Genomic DNA, 24,652 nt, shown 5'->3' with positions numbered 1-24,652 from the left:
CTTAAATTCAATGTATTCCTCCAATGCATCTTGAAAGGAAGAGAACAGCAATATATCCCATGATGCATTGCCACGAGGCAGAAAAAGCAACACATGACATCAGGGATGGACATACAAAAGAGCATTGTGTGAATTTTGTACAATCAGGTCCCACTCTTATTTTGAAATTCTTTTCAAGGACTTTTCCATCTGCTACATTACGAGTCAAGTCATCACAACAGACACTCAAAAATTCCACCCAAGCTTTGTTTTTATTCTCTAGAATTGTACCTTAGATTTTTTTCTTTATATTTCACAATATGAAAAGTGGAAACATTACAAAACACAACAAAGTACTGTAACTAGGCGTCAGCTAGCTAGCTAGCTAGCTAGCTCTATAAGTAACTTGCGGTGAGCTAGCTCAATAATCAACTAGTAGCTAGCTAGCTGGCTAGTTAAGTAAATAACATTCTAAAGATGAGGTTTTATGAGCAGTGGGAGGAAGAATTTCGGATGCTGACTGCGAGGTCAGTGTGACAGTGACGTGGAAGCAACCACAGGCGCACGCGCGCGCGCGCACACACACACACACAGCGCGGCCGTCTTACCTTGGGGTAACGGAACCGGAAGTCGAGACGTCCGAAGTCGGTGAGGAAGCAGAAGCGAGTGAGGAAGACCCAGTCCTATGAAGTCAAGAAAAAAAAAATATGCGCATGATGAGGGACACGTTATGGAAAGTGCATTTTCTAATGTCTTGAGTACAAGCAGCCTCCCGCAAAATGTGTCACTTTGCGAGCCGTTGTGACTTTTATCCGATTGCCATGTGACGGTGCAGCTAAATTACTACTCGGTCAGAGCAAAACTTCTGGTTTTTTTTTTTTAGAAGTGTAATGTGATCTTCACTGAAGGCCCCGGTACCAAATGCTGCAAAACTTTCAATAATATAATATTTGAAAGTCAAAAGTTTGGACATGATTGCTCATGCAGTAAAATGAGGACTGTTCAAAGTTTCATCTCCCATTGCGCAGACAAGGTCAACTTGAGGGCAAGAAAAAAAAAAAAAAAAAAAAAAATCAAAAAATCAAATTGAGACGATAACCTCAACATCTGGAGATTTAACGTCAAACCCTCCTCCTCGTTCCCACGTGTGTGTGCGCGCGCGCGCACAGTTCTGACTTGACACAGAAAGTGGACCTCCTGCCGACTCCGACATGCTTCTCCTTTGCACTTATTAAAAAAGTGGCCTGAAGGCTGGTTGCTATGAACTCTCCAGACAGAGTTGGGGAGAAAAAAGAAAGGAAAAAAAAAAAAAAAAAAAAATCGAATCTGTCCGTGCGCTATTATACAGTGATTACCTGTGGCCTTGCTACATCAACAGGCCTTGTAATTCCGCCGCTGAGAACTAAAAGCAGGCTAGCGGCGCCAGCTTTCGTCGCCGTACATCAACTTGGACAAAAGCGCAGCCATAATTCAGCCGCCGTCTGCCAGCTAGCCGGCGGCGGGCCCCGGGAACCTTCGGCTTATAACTCACCGGGCCCCCCCCCCTCCGTCCCCCGAGGCCCCTCAGCGCCGCCACCCTGCATCCCCGTGACAACCGAGGTGGCACCGAGCCACAATCCGGAGGTGGATCTCTTTGAAGCGGCGGCGGGCCGGCAGCTGTGGCCGCTTGTCGCCATGACAACGGCGGCGGCGGCGGCATGCCTTCAGCGTCGCGGCTGCCATAGACACGGCAAACAGAAAAAGGCAGAAGGCGGTCATTAAGGACAAGCGTTTTTTTTTGTTTGGCCGAGCGCTTATTTGCGCGTTTGTCTTCCACCTCTGCGCCTCAATCACGCCGGCGGCCATTGTGGCTGACGTTGAACAATAAGCTTAAGAGCGCTTTAATGGCTCGACTTCCGTTTGCCTTTCCTTTCCTTTCGCCTCAAAACACACACGCACACACAGTAGGATGCGGAAGACATTTTTATCGTATAAAGTAGGGACAGTACGGGAATGAAGTTGAGAAGTTCCGGGGAAAAAAAAACAACAACAAAAAAACTGAATTTGATATTCGCGCAAGAATGAAGTCGTAACGTTCCCAAAATAAAGTCGTAATGTTATGAAAGCAAAGTCGTTTAGGGCCTGACCAATATGGATTCTTTGCGCCCGATATCGATTCCAATATTTGGCAAAGAAAAATTCTGTTATCCGATTAATCAATAAAACTACATAATGAATAAAACAGCTTCTTTTTGGTCACTTTGCAACATTAAAGATAAAAAAAAAAAATGTGACTGTGTTTGTTTTGTTGAACTTTACAACGGAGAAAAATCTGCAAAAATTAGCTGACATTTTGGGTGACTTGAGTTGAATGTCATTTTTTAAGATTGACCTATAAAAGCTTGTGCGGATCGTATTTTACAATGTATTGTCATTTATACACAGATATGACAAAAAAAATCCACCTGTTGCTGGACCTAACCCTTAATTGACAAATATTAACACATACATTACATGTTATCGATATTATATTATTTTGAAAAACCTGATGTGCTGGAGAAAAAACGAGGGCAGATTGGAATCAGGACGAAAAATTCATTTCGAAGTTTACTTTTGTAAAATTTGTAAGCATTTTTTTGATGATTTTAAAAGAGCTAATATCGGCCGATTAAATCCATCGGCTGTTTAATCGATAACTCGTTTTTTTTTTCCGACGGTAAAATCTTATCACTTTGAAAAAGTTCTATTACAAAATTTGTAATTCGAGTATTGCTGGAACGTTAGAAGAATAACGTCAGATTTTTTCCAAGCATACAGTCGCAGTAATAATCAAGTAGTCCCATAATAACCGAAACAAATCCAGAAGGCATTTTTCGCAAATTGGATCAAAAGAAGCGTCCTTGGAGAACATCAGAATGAAAGAAGACGACTCCTGCACGTTTCCGGGTGCGTAGCGTCCACAAATGGTCGGCACGCCACCATTTTTTTTTTTTTTTTTTTTTTTTTCTCTCTCTCTCTGGCAGGCCATTAATCAGGCGCCAGCCCTCCACGCCGCATCCAGCCGGTTTAGCATCGTTCCGTTTTGCCGCTTTCCTCCCTGGCAATCTGCTCCTTTCATCTGCGTGCTTCTCTCCAGACGCCCGTTTGCCTGCTACGCCTCATTAACAATTAATTACCAATCAGCTCGTGGAGTCACCCCCGGACCGCCGCGCCTCTCAATGATTCATTAGTCAGGGATACACAACGCCTGCAACACATCGTCAACACGCGCGCATGCGCGCGCACGCTCAAGTCGACAGACGGACACATGAAAGCAGTCCTTCCTTCTCAAACACACCAACAGTCAAAAGCGTTTTATCATAAGTCGCTCGTTAAAAAGAGATGCACCGGCTGCGATTGTGTCCACTTTGATGACAGTACGAAGGATTTTCGGCACCGTTTAAAGCGCCGCGGCATTTTGGGGATTTGAGACCGGCAACATTTTGAAGGTAGCAAACGACGCTACCGAAGGCTGCCATTTTTTTTTTTTCTTTCTTGTCCTCATTCGAGCCGCGGCTGAACCGGAGTGGATCCCGAATGACTTTGGGCCAGAGGAGAGGAGACGCCGAGGACATTGTCACTTTCCGGTCGCGCGATCGGAAATGGGTGCCGACCACGTGATTTTCAGATAATCGGTATGGGCTGAAAAAAATCGGATTTGTGATTTTTCTTCATTTCTTCAGTCAAGAATAAAACATTTTATTTACTTCATTTAAACCACTACTGATGCATAGCCATATAAAAATTGTCATGTTGGGATACCTTGATTTGGTTATTTTAGTAGGCCTGGATCGGATCGGATCGGACCATCCGCATTCTCAAGCATGCTTGCCCATGTCAAACTTGTGGATCTTTGCCATGCCCCAAGCAAGGAAATGAGAAACGAGCGAGCGGAACACAAATACATCGAATCACAACTAAATAGGAGGGAAGCGCCAAAATGAAAAGCCCTGGTGGAAAGCAAAAACGCGGAAACGGAGGCCGGAGACGGACACACCAATAGAGAGTCGAGCGTGGCTTGCGGCCGTGCAAGGATGACAACGGCAGATCTCATCTTGGAACGAGGAAGCGGCAAGTGCACCTTCTACTAGTTCAAATGACTTTGCTCTTTTTACCAGCACTCACTTTACCCCAAAGGCCCGCCCCCCGCCCATCCACCCCCACCCAGTCTGGGCTTCCACAATTAATAGCGAGCAGCCGGCCGGATGTCTCCTTCAAATCCGTCCACGGTGGATTCGCGCGTGTTTGTCAGCGAGCGCTCGGAAAAGTTTGCATCGTGTCTGGCAGCCAAGATGTTCCCCGCCGCGCCTTCCCCCGACCTTCGCCCCGGCCACCGCCGCTCCGAAGGGACGTTTGAGCGCACGCCACCGGCCACTTAGGCTGATTGGCGCCATCGACCGGGCCCGGCCGCTTAAAGCCCGCTCGGCCGTAGCGATGCCTTTGGATTAACTTTGCGTCCGTCTCAATCGGCGTTTCGCCCGCACAGCGTGGGGGGGGGGGACGGCGACGCTGATGTTGCGACCGGCGGTGACCTTGGGGCAGCGACACGCACACACGCGCGCTGGAAACGGCAAGCGCAGTGCCGCCTGGTGGCAATGGCAGCGCTCCGTTGTGCTCGGCTCGCAAAATGATCTGCGACGCATTCAGAAGAAAAAGACGCCAGATGGAAGTGAGGGATGCAAATGCGACTCATTTTGGATCTTTCACAGGAACGCAGGCTCATTAAGTTTTCTCACCCGATCCACCCGCAAGAGGTCAAATTCCGCAATAAACATCTTATTGTGACCTTACAGACACCTGAAAATAACGCCGGTATCGGCCTGATTCCGATACCCGCTACTATCGGTACTCGGCCAACCCTAATGTAAAATCGGTTTTGATTCAAAAGATATGAGTGCATTGAATCATTCCATATTAAAATGATATCGAGAGACATATCGAAATGTCTTTTATTGAAGAGATATCTCTTTGAAGGAAATGCCACATTTATCATTCATATCGTCGCTGTCATGTGAAAAATAGTCATCTCCATTTTTTTTCATTTTCTTATTTTTACATGAATCACGTTTCCGCGTAAGGGACATCGCATTAAAGTGAAAAATAAAAAAGTTTCCAAAATTGGAGATAAGTCTTTTTCACAGGACAGCGACGATATGCATGTCACAATGGCAACGAGAAAGTCATTGCGTCATAACCTCTCGAAACCGAATCGTAATCCCACTGAATCGGAGCGAATCGAGTTGATCCGCGTTAAAATCGAACTGCCCTCGAATCATATGTCTGTTATCGCGGCAAATTAAGGAAGTCTTAACCTTGCGTTCGCCCCCTGGTGGTTGGATGACCACTGGTGGAGAAAGTGCTTGATTAGTGTCTGAGTTGTGAACAACGTCAAGGCCAACAAATGGCGCTATCAGTCCCAATTAAGGTCATTAGCGCCACCTACTGGCACCACGGTGTGGGCGGTGGCGGGATAACCGGCGTCTACTTGAGGCGAGACGTTCATCTGTTGCAGTGGCCAATAAATTGGGGCTCCATATTGGAAGACAAAGTGTCTTTGAGCTAGACTAGCTTGTACATTGCAGCTGCCGGAGCATCTTTACAGAGTGAGTGTTGCCTTTTCAAGGACACGGCGCCAGCGCTGATAGATGAACGCAGCCCGCCATCAAGCACATCCATCCACTTCGGGCGTGCGCCATCGTCCGGGGCGGTGCGCCAACTGCTTGTTCATCGAGTCAGCGTCAGAGTTGCCACTGAATTGTGTGTCGGCTGTGGCGTGGCTGATAGATTGTGGCTTTGCTGTGGCCCAGCATTGGGGGGGGTGCGCACTTACGCATGCGCCGGTTCTCGCCATGGTTTTTTTTATTTTTTCACCTTTTTTGTTTCGTATTGGCGGCGACATCAAATGCTGGCATTACATGAGAACCTGGGAATCGTGCAAAAATACCCTCATTAAAAAAAAAAAAAAAGAATACAGGGCACATTCTAAAAGCTCTTTGCAGCACTCTACAGTTGAGATTTTTTCTTAAACATGGCCTCGATTTACATGCAAGGCACATGAAAGTGATTGAGTGGTGAGGTGTTAATAACTGGGGCAGATCTTTTGGTGTAAGAATACATTTTTATAATATGAGGAAAAAAAGGTGTCCAGTTGATCCAATTGTAGATGGTAAAGTAATTTAAAGGGGGGGCAAAGGGTGAGTCCACACGAGGTGTGTTATCTATTCAAGTGGACGACGTATAGCATTTCATTAGGGGTCAAGAGCACTGGGGAGAGAGCGTTTTTTTTTTCTTAATGTATATATTTTTTAAAGTGTGCGGATGAATGTTTGAGGTGTGGCAAGCAAGTAATTTGAGGTCAGGAATTCCAAATGCATTTTTCTTAATAACAGCAAATCACAATTTCATAATTGCAGTGATGAACATGTTAATTTATTCCTGAAGGGGAAAAAATGGAGGAGTCTATTTGAGGCGTGGCATCTAATTATTCAAGTGAACGACACATACAGCAATTAATTAGGGGTAAGACGCTTCAAATGTGCTGATATAATAACCAACCAATAGCAGTAAGTTATTTTTTCTCCCTAAGGGGAAAAATGAGGCATCCATATGACGTGCGCCATCTATTTATTAAAGTGAATAACAAGGTGATTTATTAGGGGTAAGGTGTTGGGAACACACTATCCTACTGCATAAGAATCATAGCCCTAAACAAGTTATTTTTCCTTATTGGACAAGTTGCCACATCCGGTAATTAATTGGAGTAGGGTGCTTTTTCAAGTGGAGTATATGGGACATTTTTTAATACAATTGTGCAGGAAGTGGCTATTGTTGAAAGTGTCTTCCTCAGCCTTGGCAAAGGCCTGAATCCCGAATTGACTCAATCGCATTGCACGGAGGGAGCTGGCGTAAGTGGGCATCCACCTTTCCACGTTTTCAGAATAAATTCATTAGGAGTAAGGATTTCAATTTATAGAATATGCACATTTAATTCATTAGGAGACAGCATTCCATTGGGGGAGAACTTCAAAGCATAGCTACCATTTTTAAAAAAGTGTAATGAGAACAGTGTGAGGGTGAAAAGCCAGTGTCTATTGGAGGTGTGGCATCTAATCAAGTAGACAGCACATGCAAAGAATTTAATAAAAGGTAAGGTGTTCATTGAGGACACATTTGTATTTTTTCTCCAAAGGGGTAAATAAAATGTTTATTTGAGGTGTGGCATGCTTTTTCTATTTGATGCAGTTTTATTGCATTAAATAATACTTGTAATTGTACGAATATGTTATTTTTATCCAGAGGAGGGGACGTCTATTTGAGATATGGCATCTATTTATCGAAGTGACCATCACTGAGTTTTTCATTTGAAGTATGGTGTTAGAAACGCGCATTTCTATCACACATGTCATGTTATTTTGTCCAAAGGGGAAAGAAAATGAAACATCTACGGTAATTGATGAGTGACACTTATACAAGTTGGACTGAGCTGTTTCAAAAGCATTTTTAATCATATAAAACCAAATTCGCAGTAATACATACGTTGTTTTTCCCGAGGGAGAAATGTCTACTTGAAGCGTAGTATCGATTTAGTCAAGTGGTTGCCACCTTTGGCAATAATTGAGGAAGTGTGTCTAATAGACAGACTCTGCTCAAATAGATAGCGACCCCGCATGCGTCCATTTGTGACATGTGCGGGCGGTTGCTAACTCCGGCCTTGGAGTCTCTCACTGCACTGTGCAAGCGGGCATTCGACAGCGAGAGCGGAGATGAAGGCGCAGCCACCTGTGCACATTTCCGTCCTTCGCTCATTAAGTCCACCACTGCGGCGGGTCTCGAACCTGCGACCCGCGATGCCCGAGCGACCGAAGCGACACACGAACGTCAAACTCGCGCCGCGACGGTCACGTGACGCACACCTGTAACCGGTGTCGCCCCGCGGCGGACATTTAAAAAAAAAAAAAAAAAAAAAAAAAAAGGGGGGTAATTCATAGCCCACCTGGGCTGGCACCGGTCGGATAAGACGACACGCCAAGGCAAAGGTGCTGCTCAATGGCGGCACATGCGATGAACTTGACGAAGCACGGTGGAATGTGGACGCTTCCAACCGGAGACGTCGTCGTCAAAAAAGGAAGAAAAAATGTTGAAAAAGAGGCAAGAAAAGCGTCACTCACGTCCTTGGTGTCCACGACGCCTTTGACGTATTTCCCGACCACCGTGTCCAAGCAGAGGACGCCGGACAGCGCGGCCAGCCACAGCAGTCTCCCTCCGAGCCGCGCCTCCATCTTTCTCGCTCCCCCGCTGAGGCTCGTCTGTGCTGGGGGCTCGCTCCGAGCTGGAGTCGGGGGCGGGAGCGCGCACGGAAGGGAGGGCAGGGGAGGGGGCGCGTTCACGCGGCCTCCACTTCTGGCTGTTTAAGATGGATGGAAGCGTGCGTGTACGCATGCGCACCCGTGTCAATGCAGCACACGTTGATATGGAAATGTCAGTGGATGACGGCCTTTTAAAAGGCTGTTGTCCAATCACATCGCTCTGACGTCATCTCCAGTTTTGTTCCCAGCCACTAGGGGGAGTACAGCGATTGCGTGCTTTGCCGATGTCGCTATGCTATTAAAAGGTACGTTTTTGGACACGTCATATACAATTTTGCACACTTTTACAATATGCACCACTTATTTGTTTCAATTTTACATTTTTTAAATTCCGAAACATATGAAAAATATCTTTTATTATACAGTTTTTGTAATAGAACATTAAAAACAAAACATGTTTTTCATTGGACAAGAATGTTCTGAATATTTATATTACGCATGTATAAGGTACAAAGGCCACAATTTTTTTAAAATTATTCTGAATGCAAAGAAAAAACTTTTTTAAAATTACATAGCAACACAAAGTTTATTAATATTCATCTACTGTGTGGCCATACAATCTGTATTCTGTACCAAAGCAAAGATTGTCTACGTTACGGGTTTTTATCTGAAATACAAAGAAAAAAAAAGCATAGGTTTTTTTTTTGTATATTTTGTGTTTTCATATACAGCAGAAACATGATGAAAAGGAACATTGTCTATTTTTCTATTACTACTTTTGAAAAAGCAAAAATGCCGTTTTTTTTTTTTAATTCACAGATGAAAATGGATGGGGGAAATGTTCAGCATTTTTTCAGGTGATTCGGATGAAAAAGAAAAGCTATGGAGTTCCATAATTTTCAGAGGGTGATGGTGCATTTGTTGTTAAAGTCCAATAAAAAGTTGTTTTAAAAGTCCCTTGATTAGATTTATATCCGAAACACACACATTTAGTTTTTGTTTACAGCAATGTTGTGTGTATTAACATCCTGCAGGACACTACCCATAAAAACAAACAAACAAAAACAACAACGACGCATTATCATTTACGGCTTTGAACCTGCAAAGCTCAAATTTCAAGCTCGGCTGTGCGGTGACAGTTGGAAACAAAATAAGAAAAGTTTCCAAGTACGCACTCATACATCAGAAAGTGTCTACTCATCTACTGCATTTTCGGAATCATCATATTTTCTTCCCCACTCGCTGACTTTCGCTTGACTTTCATTGTGACGACTGCAATGACACACAAGACAAGTTCATTGGTTGGATGGATTTATTTTGGATAAAAATCAACAGACAGACCATTTGTGTATGAACCCTGCGAAAGAATCACATTTGACATACAGCGCTTTCGATAAAAATATCTACACGGATCATAACAAGGATAAAAATACATTTGACTCCTTTTCTTTGACAAAGTCAATTCACAGGTTTGCACTTGTGGTGTTTTCCGAAAGGAAACGCAGCGTTGTTTCCAGTCCATGGCTTGTTTAACTACAGCTGATTTGCATTTTTACAGCATGATGTGATTAAAAGTAAATAAAGTCAACTAGCAGCTGCATTGACTGGAGAACAAATGAACAGTAAGTACGGTCTCAGCGTCGTAACTTGCAGTCTTTGGTTCTGAACTTGAAGCTTGATCGATACGTAAATGACGCAATGTCGGGAAACGTCGCAGGACACACGTGAGGTCAGTCGCTAACTGGTTCGAAGTTAGTTAGTCAGTCCACTAGTCAAAAGTCTTTACTTGGTTTTGTTGTCCAAGTACAGAGACAATTCTTCAAGTCAACACAAAACCGAATCAACTTAACGGATTGCTGAACAAGTGTAGGTAAAACTGGTGTCTTTGACCAGGCGGAAATGTCAAGCTCGCTTTCAATCCCATGTCCAAATGAGAACTGTGATCCCGGAAGCACAACTACTTCAAAGGACAAGCACAATTTTCCAACACATGCTGGAGGTCAAATTGGTTCAGTGTCCTCAAGTAGTCCAAAAATGCGAGAACCTTCGTGATCCGGAACGATTTCAAATCAAAGTTGGCCAAGGCCAGCCCCAGTTTTCCAATCTACAAATCCTCCTGATTTTCAATCCGAACACATGCCACGTAAAGAAGTGGAGGTCAAATTGGTAATGTCCTCGCCAGCCACCTGCCACTCCAAAACTGAAATCCTCTTTTATTCCGGAGACCATGCAAGAACGGTCGTGATCAGAAATGACTTAGGTTTTCATTTTGGGCAAGGCTGTGCCATTATTTCCAACTCAGGAATCCTGCGGATTTGAAATCCTAACACACGCCGGCTGAAGTAGCTGCCGGCAGTCAAACCGGCAAAGCGGCCCTCTCCCAGTCAACAAGGCCAACGTATTTCTCGAGAATCACAATTATTTTTCAAGGACGAGTGTGCCAAGAAGGTCGAGGTAACTTGGGTCACGTCGGTAAATCTTTTTGAAATCCGCCCATCTCAAACTCGGACTCCAGTTTGCTGATCCCTAATCAAAGTTCATGTCGACCGCAAGTTTTGCGGAGGAAAAAAAAAAAAAAAAAAAAAAGGTGTAGAAAGTGAGTGAGGCAGCATGTTGCCGTGAAGGCTGAATGAAGCATGACAACGACAGGTTGGGCCCGTCTGTGGAGCAGCAGCATTGCATTGACAAAACAGCAACGTTTCAGCAATTTTTGACAGCAATAAATCCACACACACACACACACACACACACAAAAAAAAACATTTAAAAGTGTGTGAAAAGGAGTGTTCAATGACAAGACCGGAGTGGAGAAAGCAATTGCTGCCGCTTGTGCCACGTCATTATCGGATTGCGATGATGTCGCCTTGCGAAGTCACAAACAGCCGCGGCGATATCCCGCCTTTGCTGGGTTCTGTGTGAAGTCTAAAGCCCGACACTGACCTCGCCCGCTCTGTATACGTCACACCAGGTGGCGGCATTGGCGCCGTCTATTAAATTTGAACGTGGCAAAATTCTGCGTTTGCAGGGCCAGATCTCTCAGGATCTCTGTTTAAAAGTGGCTGAAAACTTTTGGAACCTCCGTCGGGAGGTTTGAGCAGCGGATGCTTAAAGTGCCAGTTCAAACTCATGCTCGCTTGCAATTGATGCCGCGTTCCTGGCATTAGGCGAAGATGACAACAAAAATATATATGAAAACGTACAAAGCACAGCAAAAGTGGAAAGAGAGAGCAAAGTCGAGCCCGACGCGGCGGGGAGGATGAGCTCGGCCGTCTTCCGACTCAACCGCGTCGCTTGTCTTCATCCGTCTGACAGCAAAATGTGGCAGCGCTAATCCACTCGCTCGACTTTGCTGCTGAAAATCCCGCTCAGAGTCTACGGGGGAGGATTTTTGCACGTCGGGTGAAAATACTAAATGCTCCTCAAAGCCTTAAAAGGGAACTAAAGCCACACATTTTCCCAGCAAGAATACATTGCATGTGCCGGACAACATGCGGAACTCTGTGTAATACTGCCTTTGTGGACGAAGAATTCAATGGGATAATTCATATAATAATAAAAAATATATTTTACCATCGGTGGCCACCTTCTTAAGAATGCGAAAGGTGGCGGTAAAGCACCAAAAGTATTTGCCAACAGCCAAAAGAAAATAGAAAAACTAAAAGACGAAGAAGAACAGTTATGACAGCTAACTTGTGACGTAACTCCGCCGATGCACTGAGCTCCGCCACTCCTTTTGTTGGAGCACTCTGAATATTTGAACAAGTCTGAGTTTCCGAACGTTGGGAGTCAAGCAGTGTGCTTCACAGCTTGCAGAAAAATACATTTTCCTCCCAAAAATGTAACTTAGATTTGCAGAGCGACTAATGTTTTTTATGACTGCTGCGACTTATACTCTGGAGCGACGTATATTTCAAAATATGCGGTGTGTAGATTTTGCACATCTAATAAAATTGAATAGTTGCTGTTGCTGAATATTTTAGGCAACCTGTAAAGACATAAACCTAACAGCTAAAATGCATGATGCTGTTGCCTTGTATATTCGAAACACTACTAGGAAATCCACTTCATAGCAGATTTTTTTTAATCCATTAATCGCTGTGGAAAAACGCCCTTATTATCAGAGAAAAACACTATTATAAAAATATTATTTTGGCGGCATATTGTGGCATCTATAGGCAATTCCAACCTTTTTATGGGGGCAGTGCATTTTTGTTTGATGTATTTTTGTAACCCATTTGGAACCTGGAGGGGAAATGCAAACACTGCATAATAAAACTCCATTTTTACTGTCTATTGTCTATCTGTCGTTCTTGGTGCAACTCCCAGCTTATTTGTGGTATTTTTTCCTGCTCCCTGACTTAGTTGCATACTTTTTTTACTCCAACCCCCACTTTATAGTTTTTTTCCCCTGAAAATGTTCACAAAATTGTGCGAAAGAAAAAAAGTATCAAGTGAGGCCACATATCGCCATAAAAGCAAGATGACCACAACAAGTTACGACCCTCTGTGGAGCAGCAGCATTAAACTGAAGTAACAGCGTTGTTCCATCAGATTTTGAGAGCAAAATATTCACTCCAAAAATCCAAGATTTTTTTTTTTTATAATGGCAATTATAAAGAGCGTGATTCACAGTCAGGCCCGCTTCCTACCCCACTGAACCATGTACACTGTACAGTCAAATTACTTGACATTGATGATGAAGCGGAATGTGTTAACGCAGATGAATACTGTCTTCGAGTGGCATTTTATAGGTGCTGCTGAAATATGCGAATGAAAGTTGAGCAGAACTCGCCGACGGACGGTCGTTTAAAATTAGAGGGGGACCGGCCTATAGATGGGAACTATTTTTTCCCCCCTGGAAAAAAAGGCGAATGACGGACGATGGAAGGGTACCCACGCTGCAGACGGATGACGAATAACGGACGCTCATTTTTTAGGAGGCACGTCTTGTGTTGCAATCGGTTCCATACTTGGATGCCCGGTTATCAAATATCTTTGCCTCCTCCTCCTTATGGTCTCAGTACACATTGTTACGAAGAAAAAAAATTCACTTAGCCGCAGAATTCGAAGCAGCTGTTCCTTAACAAGTGCTGAGCACGCTCACATGGTGGAATCAACGGCACAGAATGACAGTTCAACACAAAGTTGTGCGGCGCAAGGTCGACCATTACAGCGCAGGCATGGATATGGATGGAGACATGATAGGAATGGATGAACAACAGCAGCAAATGATTGAATAACAAACAAACAAAAAAAGTCCACCAGCAAAGAAATGCAGCCTTTCTTTCAGGTCTGTTTTTTGGATAATTGGATTTGTGCTGCGAGTCAACAGAGTTAGCGTCGACAAAGTGAGCCGTATTGACGGCGTAATGGAGAGCACAATGCGGCACTATTAGGTGAGCCGCCGAGAGTCTCCGAAGGGACAACGGGGCCGCTCAGATTGGAACGATACGGCCGAGGAGCGTCTTATCCGATTATCCGCTCCAGAACCCACGTGGAGTGCCCAGAAGCCTGACCTACGTCAAATAGATGGCGCTGCGACATAATACGTCCTTAAAAGCGTGAAGCATCGTTCAACGGATGCCGGACGGCACTCATACGGGACCGCCGTCAAGTTTTCAAAGCAGAGGGAGGCTTTCTTCCTCTTTGTGGTCTCGGCACGGCCTTGCCCAAATGCGTCTGTCTTGTCTTTTCCTAAGCCCCGACACCCTCAACGTCACTTTGGGTGATGGTAACAAAGCCGTCTCCTTCGGCCATTTTGGCCCCGAGCCCGGCGTCCAGCTCACCTCGGACAAACAGGGCGGCGGTGGCGTCGCCCCTGTCGGTCCGTTCCAGCTTGCGGTGCTTGCGCGGCTCGGGCGGCGGCGTCTCCTTCTGCGTGAAGACGGCGCGGATCCGCTCGGCGCACACGCTGGCCGCCTCCCTGGTCTCCCGGGAGAGCTGAGACAGGCTGAGGAAGCCGTGGGGGAGGTCGTCCACCACGCACAGGGTGACGGGCTGCCCGACGGCCCGCAGGCGCTTGGCGAACATCACCGAGTCGTCCAGCATGGGGTCCAGGGCGCACGCCTGAGGAGAGAGAAGGAAACGGCACGTGTCAGGCATCTTAATGGAGGGATGAGGAGAAGGAAGCCAAGTGGCCAGTTCTGCTTTGTGCCTGCCATATTTGCCTTCTCGCTGACTCACTTGGAGCCATTTTGGAAATCGCGAACAAGCACAATTTGCAGAGGAGCTTATGTTGCCGTCACTCCAGGAGGTTTGATGTTACAACCTCCGGCTTCCAATTGAGGGTTTTCATGAACTAAGTCCTGCCGGTCAGATAACATTTAAAATGATTTGCGACAGTTTACATTTATATGGATTCATATTTGGCAGCAATTTAATGTGATTATTAACAGGGAACCTCAAATTCGTTTGCACCCTCGCTACATTGTTGGCAACTATTTGTATGGGTTTTTACAGCAGCAACGTGACAAGATGATAGTCTGTGAAAATGCCAACTTTGGTTGGAATGGCCACTTCAACCTGAGCACAACACACCCCAAATTCTGAAAATCTGACGATTAGTTTGGGGAAATGGTTTTTTATGTTGGGGAAATTTAGCAAAAAAAAAAACCCAAAAAACCATCAAGTTAGAGTAAAACAGTATGACTTCATTATTTCTCAACCGGACATGGGCCAATATTTGAATCTGACGGTATGATGACCGTGAGCAGAAATGTTACAGAGCTATTAAAATTACAGCTCTACAGTGTCCTTTTTGAACTATGTCCTCCACGTTTTGGTTTCGTCTGCTACTCAGGGAAGCCTTTCTCCAAATGGCTGAGAAGTTTGGATTAAAAAACACCCACCAATAAAGTCAAATGGGCCGAAATTCCGAGAGTTTCTCCAAAATCGCCACGTCAAAATGACAGTGCCGTTTCAAAGACTGCCATCATAAACCACTATAAGAACTAATCAGCACAAAAGTTGTAATATTACAAAAATATCAAGTCACAATGTAAAAAGAAACAGTAATTAGAAAATCCCAGCTGCCTTCAACCTGTGTATTTTGCGCAAAATGTCGCTTTGAATTGACTGAATGGCCCAACGGGTCACGTCAAATAATCACGCTCGCAGGTGGGAAATCCAAACAACTCGCTAATGATCTTGCAAACACATGCAGACAGCGTAATGGCTTCATTCGCACCTCGGAATACATAAAGAGTGCGTGCGTGCGTGCGGGCTGTTGGCCGGCTCCGTTTGCTTATTCGAGCTCTTTAACATGCAGGCAGTGAACACAAATCATCCAAACACTTGTCGCCTTTGTGTGCGGAAGCCTCCTGGCACTGACCACGATGTGCACAGGCGGCAGAGCCTTCAGCATGCTGTCGGGGGCCAGAAGGGGCGAGCAGAAGGGGTCCTTGACCACCGGCGAACTGTGCAGCTTCATCTCAGACAGCTGCTCCGAGCGCAGCGGCTCAAAGCCCAGCGGGAACTCGGAGCCCTCCTCGCCGCCGGGGGGCGGTATGGCCACCGAAGACAGGTCGCCGTGCACGGATGAGCGCGCGTTGGAGCAGATGGACAAGCGGACTTCTTCAGGCTGCGTAAGACACACGAGGACAATGCGACGTGGCTTTAGAGTGGACATAACAAAATGCAACACTCATCTTAGGCCTGTTGGAAAAAACAAAAAAACTATAACCAATAAATAAATAAATAATTAAAAAAAAACAAACAATAAAGGTTCGCTTTAAGAGAAAATCCTACGCTGGGGCAAACAAACACAAATCTTGTTGAGACCTACAGCGCGCTCGGACGCAAGCGGTGCACAGAGGGAGGTGAGTGAATTAAGAGATGCGAGGTCCTGGCACGTCTGGCTCTTCACAGGCAACGTCCCGGCGAGGACTTCGGCGGGCTCCGAGGGCGTCGGCGGCTCCACGTGAGGAGAGGTGATGGATGCCTCGGACACGCTCGTCCTCACCGCGTCTGAGACGACAAAAGGAGAGAGTCAAGCGCCGGCGCTTGAATTCATAATCGACTGCGGAGGAGGAGTTGGCTAGTTAGGCGCTCGCCGGGGAAATTTATGGCGGCGGTAATGAACAATTACTGTCGGAGGCCTTGTGTTGCAGTGAGGTGAATTGTTGTGAATGGATTTACAACCGCGCAACAGCAACAGGGAGGGCCCTAAGTGGACCCTGAGTAAAGATAATTATAGGGATAAAAAATGCAAGCTCTCCTAATCTTTAAAGTGGCCAAATGTAACCTGTGTAATCGCAACCAAAAAGGCCAATTTCTCTCCAAACTTTCTCACAAATATGGCGAAATCGCTGTTTGCGAGCATTTACCCTCTGGCCAGATCTTGTGCGGCATATCAACATGCTGAGTAGGCAAGAGCATCGCACAGGTGTGCCTTTGGCTGCCCACAATAAAAGGCGTCAAATGTGCAGTTTTTTCCTCAGGTTGCATGAGGAAGCGTGCGATTGGCATGATGACTGCATCACACCCAAATAACAACAACGACAATAACAACAAAACAGCTTGTTTCGCTCAGGCCTTCTTCCCACTGACGGTAGGCTTTTTGTTGTTGCTCTTTTTCTAGTCGCCCCGCCCCTGGCGCGCTCATCCAATCAAAAATCACACTCTGACACCTTCATTGCCTTGCGGACAGTGTCGGAGCATGTCGAACTCTGGCAAGGACTCATGTAACATGGTAAGTAGCAGCGTCGCTGCAATGGATTATTCAAAGCCTTCCATCCTGCTGTGATATATTTCTTTTTTATTGATAGTACCGGAGCCACGAGCCACCCTTCGGTTGTGTTGCGTGGACTGTCTTAACATTGGTTCCGTCTGTGAAGGTGAATGAACGCGACTGAGTGAGCGGGTCAGGAGGTGGGGCAACTGCAGCGGCCGATGGCATTCGTCGGATGCAATGAGCTCGGATTTGGAGGCTAACAGCTGCGCGGATAGTGACGGACAAAAACAAAAGAAACAAATGACATCATCACCTTAGCGTCAACTACAAAATATCCGAAGTCATTCAACCCCTACTAGGCACGCATATTATGAGGGTTGATTTTATATGCAAATGCAAATTTGGGATTTTCATGGGGGTTTTTTTCTGGCTGGCGACATAATGAACACCAATTTTCGTCTCTCAGGCGCTTTTTGGCCGGCCCGAAGGCTGAAAATGAAACTTCAGCTGACAGCGCCCTTGCTTAATGTCGTCATATCGGTGACTCGTGAAATCAACTTGATGCGTCTCGCCTTTCCATTTGAAGTCAGTTTTACCACACCGGCGTTGCACTACACGATACATTTTCTCCACGGGAGTCCCTGCTTTTACAACGCGCAGCTTACCAGTGGCGTCTGGCGGCGTGCTGGGCGGGTTGGCGGCTCTGTTGGAGTCCAGTAGAGAGTGGATCCAGTTGGACGCGCCCTGCCGGAAGTCTCGGAGCAGCAGCGCCGTGTCCCTCCTCACCATGCTGAGCGTGCTCACCTTCTCCACCTGCTTCTCCGTCTGCGGCTCATTACCTGGAAGGGGTGCCAGGGACAACGTTAAGATTCGTGAGCGAGGCCAAGCGAATGAGGGAAGGTCGTTAAAAGTAAAACGGTAGGAAAGTAAACAAATGTGATGATGCCAGACAATTTCGGCGAGGGGGGAATAAAAACAAATAATAGTTATTGACGCTAAACAAACTATAGACAATATATATAGGATTAATTAACACGGCCCTCCTCCTCCTGTCGGACAAAACGTTATTGCGAGTGCTGATTATTTACACGGCGCAATAAGGAGACTCGGAAAGTAATATATATGCAAATAAAGAGAAATTGCCGCCTTTACAGAGCAACTCCTGCTACGGAAGAAATGATTTGAAGAAAATAATCACTTTCTCAAGAGTCTCATTCACTCCTGTGAGGGCAGACAATCCTCTTTGTGATTAAGTTGATTACTAAAAGTAAAAATAACCTGACAACTGTTGACGTATTCTAAAATGGCTGAAGAGACCCCGGTTAAGATTTTTAAAATGTATCCAGCCTTTTTTAAAGGCTCCTGTCTGGCAGAATCCTTGTAGAATCTCCAAAATCACCATTTTTCAGGGGGGGGGGAACGTAATACCTGTATTAAAGTTACTATATATCACATTGTTAAGACTAGTATTAAGCAGTGGATATAAAAAGTCTACACACCCGCGTTCAACTTTTCCAAAGGGACTCATTATTTGATGGCTGCTGAATTGAGGTCTCGCATGACATCACCCTTGATGACAGCAACAAAGTTCGGAATAACATTTGAGGCGGATATTCTCCCCACGATTTTTGTTTGAATTCCAAATTGAGCGACTTCGGGTGTACAGCGGGTCCTCAGTGTATGAACACATCACAACAACACACCCGTCATAATCCAAGGAGCCCGTGTATCCGACCGCACAGATTCCAGATGAGTCGTGTTAAAAACAAAAGGCGGCGTAGGACAGTGGCCGCGCACCTGCGTAGGCGTTGAGACACCTGGAAAGCACGCTGAGCGGCAGCAGGGGGTCCATGAGGGTGAGCAGACGGGATGGCGAGGCGTAGGCGGTGAGCAAGGTGGCCGGGTAGGTGGCCACGAGGCCGTCTGGCATGCGCACCCCGAAGGCGGCGGCGCGCATTGACGTGGTCACGCACAGGTTGCCCCCGGCGCTGTCGCCTGCCAGGCAGACTTTCTCCCCGGTCCAGCCTGGATGGATGGACAGAAGGCAGGGCGGGGAAAAGTTACATTGATGCTTGGCCTGGCCAATATGGCCTCAGAATTAAATCACTGATGTCAGTCTTTGCTTTTGTTTGAACAAAAATTGGACGTCAGTTTTTGAATTAATTGCCCCCCTTTGCGATAGCGCAAGCAAATGATAATGACATTTACAACATGCTTATGTTTTTTTTCCCTCATTCTGAGATTGTCTGTTTACAGAAATTGTTTTCCACCTAGCATTAACTTGCATCCACTTCTACAGAAATAAGAGGGCAAAAAAGACAATAGAAGTGTTTAATCTTTGTAAAAAAAAACAAAACCTTTCTGTCAAAGCATGCACGTAGACACGAGCCATCGGCTATTGTTCCTCTTTCTCCGATGAGAAGTTTTAATTCATTCAGTTTCTTTATACAGCGTTATGACTTTGATTTTTAGAAGTGCTTGACAGTTAGGAATGTTAAAATGCTACCAATCTGTTCAGCTAATGACGGTTTTATGGTGGCGACAATTTGAGGAATTCATTGACTTTGCATGTTTTTTTGGGGGGTGAGCGTTAATGAAGACTGTAAATTATGGATGAGAGTGAATTCTTCTTTTGTCTGCTGCAATTCTGCTCTGTGACAGCGCGGACACCTCTCAGCCAGAGTCATCTGGGACGGGGCTCCAGTTTGCCCGCAACCCAGACAAGGACGAGCGAGCGCTATAGAAAATGGAATGATGGCTGGAGCGATGCTTGGGGGAAAAACGCCAATGCTACTAGTGCAGTGAGGTGCGTATTATACAAACCTAGCAGGTGGTGGTTCCTCAAAGCCCAGCAGTACGCATAGAAGCACTCCTCCAGGGCCCGTGGAAAAGGGGCCTCGGGGGCCAGGGAGTAGTCCACCGACAGAATGGGGACGCCCAAGTCCTGGGACCAGCTCTTCAGATAAGGCTGCGCAAGAAGAGCCGTGGAAGGAGAGACCAAAGGGAATGTTTAATATGCTGTATTAATATGCTGCGATGAGAAACAACAGCTGCCACAATAAAGCAGAGAGGAAGAGAAGCGGGACTTTGGGGGTGGGGGGGAAGCATAAAACTTATGAAACTGATTGGTCCCTGTGATGTGGTGTGTCTGCTTTCCGGCTTTATTGTCTAGACAGAGGAGAGATGGCCAACGCGGTCACCTCCAATTTCTGTGCGCGCTTCACTAACAAAAGACGTCCTTATTTGATGAGAACACAAAAGGGAAGGACAGGAAGGGGTTGCCGCAAGATTAACGATGACCTCAAAGGTTGTCCTGAGTATGTTTACATGTCAGTGCTGACTCAGCACCTCCCAAAAACTCAGCGGTGACACCATGAAAGTGCTGCTGTCAAAATCATCCATCATAGTGCGACTAGTCAACTAATAACGTCCAGCACACGCTACAAATAATCCTCAATTCAATTTATGTTATGCTGTGTGTGGATTTTTTTCTTTTTATCTGATAGAAAAACAACAACATATATTTCATACATATATTTCAGAATTCAAACACTCTTATCTCAAACCATATTTCCCCATTGCAGTGAATGGAAAATCCATTAATTTGTTCCACCCTCTGGGGAAAAAAATGTGTCTAATAACACTCTATAATACTGCACTTTATAAAAACATACAGTGACGACATAAAAGAATGTAAAGTATTCAAGAGTTTTTGCAATGTTTTTTTTTTTTTGGTTTCACTTCAATGGACATTGTGCTGCTCCCGCTGGTGTGACTTTGCCACCGCGGGGCAGTATAATGAACTTTTTTTCCCAAGGATGACTCTCTCTATTTAGCGACCTCGATTTAACCAGCACACAGATCAAATTTCTAATCACATCATATCCAACTTGTGTCACACTTTTTCAAATTCATTTTGAACTTGCTTTGATGGTGGCAGTGCAGCTTCTGCAACAAAGAAAGCACTTCCCGACGAAGAATGAATAAATAGTCATTTGCTGTAGAACACTGTAAACTAAAAGCACAACAATAAAATGTGTGTTTAAAAAATCAATTAAAAAAAACTCTTGGACGCTCTTCAGTCAAACGTGCGCCTTCCTATCTTTTAAAAGACAGCTTTTGCAGTGGATCTCTTGAGACATTGCTCGGGTAAAGAAAAGTGTCCATCGGGTGTGTGCGAACTGTCGCTGCTCAAGTGGGTGTGTCGGAGATTATGGGCAGCTCTGCCAGTCAGGCCAGCTCATCACTCACTTGCTCGGAGGGAGCAAAACAATTGGCCCACTCGACAGGAGATAAGGGCTTTGTGTGTGTGTGTGTGTGTGTGTGTGTGGCTGGTTAATTTTACATGAGTCCAGAAGCCCTTGTGGCGCACACACTTGCTGTCAACCAAGAACAACACACACATACACATCTCCTCTTTAACGCTGCACAAATGGCGCAGCGAGGGACTCCGAAATTGAGCACAATTCATGAATTTTCAATAGCAGTCAGTCAGCATTACGGCGCAAGCGTCGCCAGAGCATCTGGCCTATCTTGACCGGCGCGGGTGCCACAACAACTTCGCTCCAAGCAATTTACGGGGGACAGGAGACATGACCCGGCAACCCGTCTGAAACGTAACACACTCCCAGTTAGAAGAGGGTGTGCACACGTTGTGCAACCTGATTATCTCAGTGACTTATTTTTACGTTCCCTCTGTGAAAGATTTCATTTTTAATGGAGTTTTGCAGGTTATAGTTCACATTGATGGTGGAAAGCTTTTGAAATGATTTCTGTTGGTCCTTTTTTTTTTTTTTTTTGTAATTTTTTAATAGTTCAAAGCCTGGCATTAGTGCAGAAGTGTGTGTAGACTTGTAGACCATGTTGTTAGTGGAAGCAATGCATGTCACCGAGGTCAATCATTTCAATGGGGCAAGATTATTTAAGTAAGTGTTTTGAGCTCTGAGCGTGGTCACGGAACAAATTCAACTCCCTTTATCTCAAGACATGAATCGTTTGACACGTCACAACATTGTCCAAGGGCCTGCTGACAATTTCAATTTGGGTGCTTTCACACCTCTAATGTTGTGGGAGGTGATGTCACTCATCTTTTTGCCTTTGCACGCTAGGTTAGTGAGAAGAAGAAGTGAGAAGAAAAAAACCTAATCGCACCTCGTGTGATTTGGAGGTCTGAGCCACAAAGCCTCCGCCGTGGAAGTGGATGAGCAGGCAGGGGGATGAGGGCAGCCGCTTGGTCTTCAGCCCCAGCGAGAGGGACATGGCGCCCGCATCGGAGCGAGTGAGCGACAGCAGGGTCTCGCTGTCCTGAAGAGACACACACAGAGAGAGAGAGAGAGAGAGAGAGAGAGCAGAAGAGTTGAACAATCCTTCAAGACTTACATTTAAAGCAGCACATTAGGACAAGTTGTAAACACGGCTTGTTTTACAGCCAGTGTTAGGGCCCCGCAGAGAGTGGGATTAGCTGCTGTGCACCTGCACCAACACGCACTCATTGTGCAACACAAACAAGCCAGGTTGATGAGATCTTGCCAAGGGGCCCTTTTTTCTGTCTTTTCGCTGACGCACTCTTGTAATTTTGTGACACCGTAAAGCTGTTTTTGTTTTTAGCGAAATCAATGACTTTGAGGCGTTGGCTGAATTGCTTGTCTGGTTACGTGCCAGACTCGACACAAAGAGGATGAGCGGGCGAGCGAGTGAGCGAGCGAGCGAGAGAGAGTGATAAAGAGCTGAAAAAGTGGCAGTGACGGCGATGAAAGGGACGGGGGATTATGTGTGGAGACGACTGGGAGAGGCTGTCAACAAAATTCCAACTCTAAAAAATGCTTTTGGAATTTTCATCGCTTGAATATGTAAGCTTTGCCAAGAAGACCCAGTGGGAAAAACAGTGTGAAAGTAGGTCAGACAACTATTAAGACTGGATTTACACTGCAGGACCAAGTATCCAATTCTGACTTAATGCCTCCATCCCTTTTTTTTGACTCATGTACAGTAATTCCTCCCTCTGTTGCAGGGGTTACGTTTCAGACCACCCCGGAATGAGTGAAATCAGCCATATAGAAATACCCGATTTAAAGACTCCTTTTCCATGTTTGTATAGCATTTACCACACATTTTTTTTATAAACACATTGAGAGAGAGAGAGCAAGAGCAACGGATAACACAAAATTATTGTTTACAGTAAACCAATCCCATTCTACATCAATAATCCCGCCCAAAAATGTAGATTATAAAATGAACCTACAGCCGTCGCCCACTGTCGGCATTAAAAACAGGATTGAAGAGGATGACATGCAATAACTTTCAACATAAACTAGGCTGTGAAACAATTGCTGATTTCGTTGTTCCTTTTTCACATTTACAGTCTGTAAACATTGTGCCGTCATCTAGTGGTCAACAGTGGAATTACACCCAAATTAGAAGCGTGAGACAAAAAAAAAAAAGTTAGTTACTGCACCCTAAAAAATCCACTAAATGCGAACCCGGTGAAAACCCCCTATCTATCAAAATGAAACATATCATTGAATAGAGATTTGCGACACAAATAAAACCAGCCTTAGTTTGCTTTTATTTTAGCACATAGGTCATTTGAAGCATAATTAAGTCTCAATAGAATCTGTATAAATATGATCCCACATTGTCCACTCATAAATAATGGAAAACATGTCATTTAATGAAACATGAACATTTCTAGTCACCTGACCTCTGAAACGTGCGAAAGAGCCTAATTTAAGGCGCTCGTAAACTACGCCCATATTTGGACTTCTTGAATGGAGCGGTCGGCGTGTAGTCTGCGCCATGTAGCGTCTCGTCAGTGGTGAGTGTGTATGCGTCATTGTATGCTTCCAACTATAGTAGAACAACTGAATTTGCACCCTCGGTCACACTTTGTACTGAAACGGTAAGAGAAATGGGAATAGTGTGGTGTCCTGTTTGAAGATCAGACTTGGGTGGTAATGAGGGAATGAGTGTAGAACTGCAATGTGTGTGCGTAGTGAACGCCAGCGTCATCGCGCACGCGCGCATCTTAGAGGGACCATTGGTCCTGACTCCAAGATAACCAATTCCATGCATTTGGTTTTTCTATTTCTGCCGCCATAACGCACATCCCGACTGTGACACTTGAGAGCAAACAAATTTGAAATTGTGTCACGTGAACCATGCAGTGCAAAAAGCAGCCTTTGTGAAGTCAAATCATATCCCGGAGTCTGGGCTCTGGGCGAAGACAACGACGGCTACCTGTCCTTCGCGCAGGTCGTACGAGATGAGCCTCATCTGAACCGGAGCGGTGCCGATGTGCGCCGACGGCGGCGGTATGGTCACCGAGGCTCGGTGATTGGCCGCCAGCGGGAGGTCGAAGGGCGCGGGGGGCACGGAGAGCGCTCGGTTCACCTTGACCGGCACGGACGTCATACTGGCCAGACTCTGCGGGCGGAGGCAGGGAGGGGAGGAGAAGGTGAGCAAATTGAGAAAAGGGGATCGGGAGTTACACGGCAAGTTCACTGGAGGGAAAGAGAAACCACATGAATAAATCATGAATGCTGCAGAATGAATTGAATTCGCCTGTATTATTACTGTCGGCGCAAATGCATAATGATGGCGGCGTACGTCTACCAGCAGGCAGAAAAGACACACAAACAAATAAAAAAAAAAAAAACGTCCTTTGAATTTACTGAACGTG

At 45.5% G+C, this 24,652-nt stretch overlaps 2 protein-coding genes across 3 annotated transcripts in view; both read right to left on the bottom strand.

The window, feature by feature from the left end:
• tmem145 (transmembrane protein 145) overlaps positions 1–8,451 on the bottom strand; it is a 32,966-nt gene extending 24,515 nt beyond the window's left edge. The window contains exons 1-2 of the mRNA XM_086039064.1: positions 8,166–8,451; positions 588–662 (exon numbers count right to left, since the gene is read on the bottom strand). Of these exons, the coding sequence (XP_085895190.1) occupies positions 588–662; positions 8,166–8,276 (186 nt within the window). The 5' untranslated portion in view covers positions 8,277–8,451. The remainder of the gene's footprint in view (positions 1–587; positions 663–8,165) is intronic.
• A 1,146-nt stretch (positions 8,452–9,597) lies between these two features.
• The window catches only part of lipeb (lipase, hormone-sensitive b), a 33,001-nt gene continuing 17,946 nt past the window's right edge, over positions 9,598–24,652 (bottom strand). For both annotated transcript variants that reach the window (XM_086039062.1, XM_086039063.1), the window contains 8 exons: positions 24,211–24,396; positions 22,126–22,278; positions 19,798–19,942; positions 18,772–18,999; positions 17,640–17,813; positions 16,087–16,268; positions 15,634–15,882; positions 9,598–14,369 (listed from right to left, as the gene is read on the bottom strand). In XM_086039062.1, coding sequence (XP_085895188.1) covers positions 13,998–14,369; positions 15,634–15,882; positions 16,087–16,268; positions 17,640–17,813; positions 18,772–18,999; positions 19,798–19,942; positions 22,126–22,278; positions 24,211–24,396 — 1,689 coding nt within the window. In that variant the 3' untranslated portion in view covers positions 9,598–13,997. The remainder of the gene's footprint in view (positions 14,370–15,633; positions 15,883–16,086; positions 16,269–17,639; positions 17,814–18,771; positions 19,000–19,797; positions 19,943–22,125; positions 22,279–24,210; positions 24,397–24,652) is intronic.

This window comes from Filicampus tigris, chromosome 8, assembly GCF_054856515.1.
Source record: "Filicampus tigris isolate MCC_2025a chromosome 8, RoL_Ftig_1.0, whole genome shotgun sequence".
NCBI lineage: Eukaryota > Metazoa > Chordata > Actinopteri > Syngnathiformes > Syngnathidae > Filicampus > Filicampus tigris.
This window is presented reverse-complemented; position numbering and strand designations above follow the sequence as displayed.